Source organism: Capra hircus, chromosome 8 (assembly GCF_001704415.2).
Source record: "Capra hircus breed San Clemente chromosome 8, ASM170441v1, whole genome shotgun sequence".
Taxonomy (NCBI): domain Eukaryota; kingdom Metazoa; phylum Chordata; class Mammalia; order Artiodactyla; family Bovidae; genus Capra; species Capra hircus.
The window spans coordinates 32,902,642-32,911,602 of NC_030815.1; the positions used below are offsets into that span (position 1 = coordinate 32,902,642).

General features: G+C 39.1%; 1 protein-coding gene across 1 annotated transcript; it reads right to left on the reverse strand.

The window, feature by feature from the left end:
• On the reverse strand, nucleotides 772–1,455 carry LOC108636662 (the record flags this gene model as incomplete). Its single annotated transcript, XM_018052852.1, has 1 exon — nucleotides 772–1,455. A coding segment is annotated over exon 1 (684 nt), but the record flags the coding sequence as incomplete, so codon positions are not given.

The window sequence follows — 8,961 nt, forward strand, 5'->3', positions numbered from 1 at the left end:
GAAATACCAGGGTTGATCTCCTTCAGAATGGACTGGTTGGACCCCCTTGCAGTCCAAGGGACTCTCAAGAGTCTTCTCCAGCAATACAGTTCAAAAGCATCAATTCTGCTGTATTCAGCCTTCTTCACAGTCCAACTCTCACATCCATACATGACCACTGGAAAAACCATAGAATTGATTAGACAGACCTCAGTTGGCAAAGTAATGTCTCTGCTTTTCAATATGCTATCTAGGTTGATCATAACTTTTCTTCCAAGGAGTAAGTGTCTTTAAATTTCATAACTGCAGTCACCATCTGCAGTGATTTTGGAACCGCCAAAATAAAGTCTGACACTCTTTCTACTGTTTCCCCATCTATTTCCCATGAAGTGATGGGACCAGGTGCCATGATCTTCGTTTTCTGAATGTTGAGCTTTCAGCCAACTTTTTCACTCTCCTCTTTCACTTTCATCAAGAGGCTTTTTAGTTCCTCTTCACTTTCTGCCATAAGGGTGGTGTCATCTGCATATCTGAGGTTATTGATATTTCTCCCGGCAATCTGGATTCCAGCTTGTGTTTCTTCCAGTCCAGCATTTCTCATGATGTACTCTGCATAGAAGTTAAATAAGCAGGGTGACAATATACACCTTGACGTACTCCTTTTCCTATTTGGAACCAGTCTGTTGTTCCATGTCCAGTTCTAACTGTTGCTTCCTGATCTGCATACAGATTTCTCAAGAGGCAGGTCAGGTGGTCTGGGATTCCCATCTCTTTCAGAATTTTCCACAGTTTATTATGATCCACACAGTCAAAGGCTTTGGCATAGTCAATAAAGCAGAAATAGATGTTTTTCTGGAACTCTCTTGCTTTTTCCATGATCCAGCAGATGTTGGCAATTTGATCTCTGGTTCCTCTGCCTTTTCTAAAACCAGCTTGAAGATCAGGGAGTTCACGGTTCACGTATTGCTGAAGCCTGGCTTGGAGAATTTTGAGCATTACTTTACTAGCATGTGAGATTAGTGCAATTGTGCGGTAGTTTGAGCATTCTTTGGCCTTGCCTTTCTTTGGGATTGGAATGAAAACTGACCTTTTCCAGTCCTGTGGCCACTGCTGCATTTTCCAAATTTGCTGGCATATTGAGTGCAGCACTTTCACAGCATCATCTTTCAGGATTTGAAACAGCTCAACTGGAATTCCATCACCTCCACTAGCTTTGTTCGTAGTGATGCTTTCTAAGGCCCACTTGACTTCACATTCCAGAATTTCTGGCTCTAGGTGAATGATCACACCATCGTGATTATCCGGGTCATGAAAATCTTTTATGTACAGTTCTTCTGTGTATTCTTGCCACCTCTTCTTAATATCTTCTGCTTCTGTTAAGTCCATACCATTTCTGTCCTTTATCAAACTCATTTTTGCAGGAAATGTTCCCTTGGTATCTCTAATTTTCTTGAAGAGATCTCTAGTCTTTCCCATTCTGTTGTTTTCCTCTATTTCTTTGCATTGATCGCTGAAGAAGGCTTTCTTATCTCTTCTTGCTATTCTTTGGAATTCTGCATTCAGATGTTTATATCATTCCTTTTCTCATTTGCTTTTTGCTTCTCTTCTTTTCAAAGCTATTTATAAGCTCTCCCCAGACAGCCATTTTGCTTTTTTTGCATTTCTTTTCCACGGGGATGGTCTTGATCCCTGTCTCCTGTACAATGTCATGAACCTCATTCCATTGTTCATCAGGCACTCTATCTATCAGATCTAGGCCCTTAAATCTATTTCTCACTTCCACTGTATAATCATAAGGGATTTGATTTAGGTCATACCTGAATGGTCTAGCAGTTTTCCCTACTTTCTTCAATTTAAGTCTGAATTTGGTAATAAGGTGTTCTTGATCTGAGCCACAGTCAGCTCCTGGTCTTGTTTTTGCTGACTGTATAGATCTTCTCCATCTTTGGCTGTAAAGAATATAATCAATCTGATTTCAGTATTGACTATCTGGTGATGTCCATGTGTAGAGTCTTCTCTTGTGTTGTTGGAAGGGGGTGTTTGTTATGACCAGTGCATTTTCTTGGCAAAACTCTATTAGTCTTTGCCCTGCTTCATTCCGCATTCCAAGGCCAAATTTGCCTGTTACTCCAGGTGTTTCTTGACTTCCTACTTTTGCATTCCAGTCCACTATAATGAAAAGGACATCTCTTTTTAGATGTTAGTTCTAAAAAGGTCTTGTAGGTCTTCATAGAACCATTCAACTTCAGCTTCTTCAGTGTTACTGGTTGGGGCATAGACTTGGATTACCGTGATATTGAATGGTTTGCCTTGGAGATGAACAGAGATCATTCTGTCGTTTTTGAGATTGCATCCAAGTACTGCATTATGGACTCTTTTGTTGACCATGATGGCTATTCCATTTCTTCTGAGGGATTCCTGCCTGCAGTAGTAGATACAACAGTCATCTAAGTTAGATTCACCCATTCCAGTCCATTTTAGTTCGCTGATTCCTAGAATGTCGACGTTCACTCTTGCCATCTCTTGTTTGAGCACTTCCAATTTGCCTTGATTCATGGACCTGACATTCCAGGTTCTTATGCAATATTGCTCTTTACAGCATCGGACCTTGCTTCTATCACCAGTCACATCCACAGCTGGGTATTGTTTTTGCTTTGGCTCCATCCCTTCATTTTTTCTGGAGTTATTTCTCCACTGATCTCCAGGAGCATATTGGGCACCTACTGACCTGGGGAGTTCTTCTCTCAGTATCCTATCATTTTGCCTTTTCCTACTGTTCATGGGGTTCTCAAGGCAAGAATACTGAAGTGGTTTGCCTTTCCCTTCTCCAGTGGACCACATTCTGTCAGCCATAGGTGTACATATATCCCCCCCCCTTTTGAAACTCCCTCCCATCTCACTCCCCATCCCACCCCTCTAGGTTGATACAGAGCCCTTGTTTGAGTTTCTTGAGCCATACAGCAAGTTCCTGTTGGCTATCTATTTTACATACGGTAATGTAAGTTTTCATGTTCCTCTTTCCATACATCTCACCCTCTCCTTCCCTCCCCTCATGTCATTAAATCTATTCTCTATGTCTGTTTCTCTACTGTTGCCCTATAAACAAATTCTTCTGTACCATTTTTCTAGGTTACATATATATATATATATATATATATATATGTTAGAATATGGTAATATTTTTTATCTGTCTAAATATATCCTGAACCTTATAGGAAAATAGAAATGTTTCTTTGTCTTTATATACCTACTTTAAAAAAATAAAAAAAGATCTAAAATCTATTTATACAATTATGAAGGTACATTTTTATTGTGCATCATTTTTAAAATTTGTTTTTATACTTTTCTTAAATATGGATTTTCACTAAGCAAAATTTATAAAAATAATAAAAATTAATTTAAGATTGATAGACCATTGTTTGAAAACTATATCTTTAGGGAGAGCAGAAAACTAAGTGTAGCCAATAATAATATAATATTGAAGCATTTATTCCTCCAAAGTAGGCTGGAGAAACAAAGCTCCTGATTTTTTCTAGGAATACAATTGCTGCTTAATTGTGATACAGAATCAAAGTAAATTTATGTCTGTTATATTTTTATTAATAAATTTAATTCATAAGTTTGAACTTTTTAGAATTAGAACACTGTATATAGGCTCAGATGGTAAAGAATCTGCCTGTAATGCAGGAGACCTGGGTTCAGTCCCTGAGTTGGGAAGTTTCCCTAGAGAAGGGATTGGCTACTCATTCCATTATTCTTGCCAGGAGCATTCCATGGACAGAGGAGCCTGGTAGGCTACAACCTATGGGATCACAAAGAGTCAGATATGACTCAACAACTAACACATAGTCTTTTTTCATCATAATTACTCAGAGTGGCCATTTCCCCTTCCCTGGGATATAAGAAAATAAAATTAATGGGAAGGAGGCAAAGGAACCCTCAGATTCAAGAAATATTTCAGAAACTCATTCTTAGGCAGCTTCCTAAATGTCTTTCAAATAAGTACACTTCCTTGTAATTAAACCTTTTTATAATTGTTTCCCTTCAAGTGTGGGCTGGGTCTAATAATTTGCTTCTAGCAAACAGAATATTCCAATGTGATGGAGTTTCTTTCCAAGATTAAGTTATAAATCCTTACGACTTTTTTCTTACTCACACTTGTTTTCTTTCCATTGTCCACTGCTACTTGCTCAAATTGATTAAGCCAACTGCAATGTTTTAGATGCCTCATTTTGTTGTTTAGTAGTTAAGACATGTTTGACTCTTTTGCAATCCCAAGGACTATATCTCACCAAGCTCCTCCATTCATGGGATTTCCCAGGAAAGAATACTGGAGTAGATTGCCATTTCCTTCTCCAGGGACTCTTCCAACCCAGGGATGGAACCTGCATCTCCTGCATTGCAGGCAGATTCTTTACCTCTGAACCACCAGGGAAGCAGGTTACCTTGTTCATACTATAATTCTATAATGAATTGATGACAGGCTCTGGTAAATAGCCAGCAGATAACTAAAGTCTCCAACCCAACAACTTGAAAAGAATTAGATGCTGTCAACAACCATCCAATGAGTGCAAGTGGTTGTTATCAACATCAAATATTAAGAGGATCCTAGATCATATAAAATATTGATAAAACTGTATCCTGGATAACACTTTGATTGCAGGCTTGTAAGAGTCCTTGTCTGAGAACCCATCAAACCACATGCAGATTCCTGACCCATGAGTATTGTAAAGTAATAAATGTGTGGCTATAAAAGTCTAATTTTTGGACAACTTATTATGCAGCAATAAATAACTGCTAGAATAATATCATACACTAAAACCTAGAACTGTCATTGGAAAATGTAAAAACGAGACTAAATCAATGATAAAGAAGGCAAAAGTTTTCTGCCTTGTGACCTTAAAATTTACTATTCAGTTCAATTCAGTTGCTCAGTCATGTCCGACTTTTGTGACCCCATGAATAGCAGCACGCCAAGCCCCCCTGTCCATCACCAACTCCCAGAGTTCACTCAGATTCACATCCATCGAGTCAGTGATGCCATCCAGCTATCTCATCCTCTATCATCCCCCTTCTCCTCCTGCTCCCAATCCCTCCCAGCATCAGAGTCTTTTCCAACGAGTCAACTCTTCACATGAGGTGGCCAAAGTACTGGAGATACAGCTTCAGCATCATTCCTTCCAAAGAAATCCCAGGGCTGATCTCCTTCAGAATGGACTGGTTGGATCTCCTTGCAGTCCAAGGGACTCTTGAGAGTCCACAGTTCAAAAGCATCAATTCTTTGGTGCTCAGCTTTCTTCACAACCCAACTCTCACATCCATACATGACCACTGCAAAAACCATAGCCTGACTAGACAGAACTTAGTCGGCAAAGTAATGCCTCTGCTTTTGAATATGCTCTCTAGGTTGGTCATAACTTTTCTTCCAAGGAGTAAGGGTCTTTTAATTTCATGGCTGCAGTCACTATCTGCAGTGATTTTGAAGCCCTCAAAAATAAAGTCTGACACTGTTTTTCCATCTATTTCTCATGAAGTGATGGGACCAGATGCCATGATCTTCGTTTTCTGAATGTTGAGCTTTAAGCCAGCCTTTTCACTCTCCACTTTCACTTTCATCAAAAGGCTTTTTAGCTCCTCTTCACTTTCTGCCATAAGAGTGGTGTCATCTGCATATCTGAGGTTATCAATATTTCTCCTGGCAATCTTGATTCCAGCTTGTGCTTCTTCCATCCCAGCGTCAGATCTCTCTACCATGCCCACCTGTCTTGTGTAGCCCCACAGAACATGGCTTAGTTTCACTGAGTTAGACAAGGCTATGGTAAATTTACTATTACTTCTTGGATATTCCAACATTATACACACCAAAAAAAGTAAAAAGGAGAAGGAAAGAAAAAGACAGTCTTGAGAATCACTCATATGATGTAATAAATAGATTTCAACCTATAGTGCCTAAATAAGATATTTATTCTCTTCACACAACTTTAATAAGTAATATCACTATTCTATAACTTTAACAGTAATAGCCAAACTATGTAGAGATGAAATTCAGGTCAGTATAAGCAGTAACAACTAGACCAAGATATTATCTATCTTGTAAGTCTGCTATTACCAAGAAAACTTATTTAATCACATGGTTAAAACTGACATTACCATAACATCTAGAGTTTTCACTGTTGGAAGTGGAAAGATACAGAGAGCAAGTAGTTTTATTTTTAAAGACATGATGATGTAGGATACAGGATGCTTGGGGATGGTGCACAGGGATGATCCAGGGAGATGATATGGGGTGGGAGGTGGGAGGGGCGTTCATGTTTGGGAACTCATGTACACCTGTGGTGGATACATGTCAATGTATGGCAAAACCAATACAGTACTGTAAAGTAAAATAAAATTAAAATTAAAATTAAAAAAAAATTAAAGACATGACACTGAAACTGCATACTTTTTTTTCTGTTCACATCCTTTTAGCTAGAACTTAGTCACGTGGCACACTAATCTTCAAAGAAGTTAAGAAAGAGAGTTTCTAGCAGGTAGGCTATATGTCAGTTAAAACTCAGAAAGTATGCATGGATTTTAGAAACCATGAGCAACACCTGTTAAAGAAATCAATTCTTCATCAAACATTCTGGATGTTCATAAAGAATACCTTAGCATGATAGACAAACAGAACATAAATCAAAAAATGAGGTAAGACAGAAGTTGCCATTTTCAAGAGTTAGGAAGTAATACGTTGTGGCTGGAGGGGTTTGAATGAGCTCAATAGAAACAATTGAATCCACAAAGGTAGCTCAGTGTCTTGGCAGAAGACTTAAAAGCCCCACAAATAACTAAGTTTGTGTTAAGAAGTATTTCAGAAAGCAAATACAAGGATTGACTGGACACAAATATATTTTTAAGCAATATTATAATTCATAGTTAAAATTTAAAGCACATTAGAAATAGAATCATGAAAGTGAGAAAGAAAGGATGACAGTTTAAAGCAGCAGTCCCTAGCCTTTTTGTCACCAGGAACAGAGTTTGTGGAAGACAATATTTCCAGGGATGGGGATGGTGGTACAGGGGAGGTGAAATGGTTCAGGCAATAATGGCAGCAATGGGGAGTGATGTGGAACAGCAGATGAAGCTTTGCTCACTAGTCTGCCACTCACCTCCTACTGCGTGGCCCAGTTTCTAACAGGCCGAGGACCACTACGGTTCTACAGCCCAGGGCTGAGGAATCAGTTCAGTTCAGTTCATTTCAGTCACTCAGTCGAGTTTGACTCTTTGCGACCCCATGAATTGCAGCACACCAGGCCTCCCTGTCCATCACCAACTCCCAGAGTTCACTCAGATTCACATCCATCGAGTCAGTGATGCCATCCAGCCATCTCATCCTCTGTCATCCCCTTCTCCTCCTGCCCCCAATTCCTCTCAGCATCAGAGTCTTTTCCAATGAGTCAACTTTTTGCATGAGGTGGCCAAAGTACTGGAGATTCAGCTTCAGCATCATTCCTTCCAAAGAAATCCCAGGGCTGATCTCCTTCAGAATGGACTGGTTGGATCTCCTTGCAGTCCAAGGGACTCTCAAGAGTCTTCTCCAACACCACAGTTCAAAAGCATCAATTCTTCGGCACTCAGCCTTCTTCACAGTCCAACTCTCACATCCATACATGACCACTGGAAAAATCATAGCCTTGACTAGATGGACCTTAGTCGGCAAAGTAATGTCTCTGCTTTTGAATATGCTATCTAGGTTAGTCATAGCTTTTCTTCCAAGGAGTAAGCGTCTTTTAATTTCATGGCTGCAGTCACCATCTGCAGTGATTTTGAAGCCCCCAAAAATAAAGTCTAACACTCTTTCCACTGTTTCCCCATCTATTTGCCATGAAGTGATGGGACCAGTTGCCATGATCTTCGTTTTCTGAATGTTGAGCTTTCAGCCAACTTTTTCACTCTCCACTTTCACTTTCATCAGGAGGCTTTTTATCTCCTCTTCACTTTCTGCCATAAAGGTGGTGGTATCTGCATATCTGAGGTTATTGATATTTCTCCCGGCAATCTTGATTCCAGCTTGTGTTTCTTCCAGTCCAGCGTTTCTCATGATGTGCTCTGCATATAAGTTAGATAAGCAGGGTGACAATATACAGCCTTAACGTACTCCTTTTCCTAGTTGGAACCAGTCTGTTGTTCCATGTCCAGTTCTAACTGTTGCTTCCTGACCTGCATACAGATTTCTCAAGAGGCAGTTCAGGTGGTCTGATATTCCCATCTCTCAGGAATAGCTGGTTTAAAACATATACTTGAAATAAAATAGACTAAAATAAGATAGGATGGAATGGGATAGGATAGGAGAGGACAGAACAATCATCATAACATAACATAGCATAACACAACATAACATAACACAGCACAAAATGCAAATTAATAACAAGTTGAATGCAAAGAATGAACCAGAGTGAAAATTTGACTATGATTCCAGTGTTTCCAAGCTAAAATTCCCTAAGCAGTAGCTCTTATGAAAAGTAGAACATTAGAAAAGACTGAAGTTTTTTGAAAAAGAGACAATGTTTTCCATTCTGCATATGTAGGGTCTCAAGTATTTATGCGATGATCTGACAGAAATTTGTGACTAAAATCATATATTATATTTTGGTTTGCCTATGATTATTGCCTTGGCTTTACTTTAGAACACAATGCTTTTGCTGTGCTGAGTTGATTGATCTAGTAGTCTGTCACCAGGCCAGTATTTCTAAAATCTATTACTGGGTTAATGTCTTTCACTAGCTCCTTTTCTCTCCATCAGCATGTGTTGGGCAATGAAGCACAAAAATTGCATATGGTGCCTTAATTTTAATATGCAAATATATACTGCTGTACCATTGTATTCATGTTCTTTCTTTTCCTGAAAGCTTATGTGATTGAATTTTTGGCTCTAATTGAAGTGACTGAAATAAACCAGTTTTACCTGGCATAATGATTTTCCTTCACTTGCTCTTCTGGAAT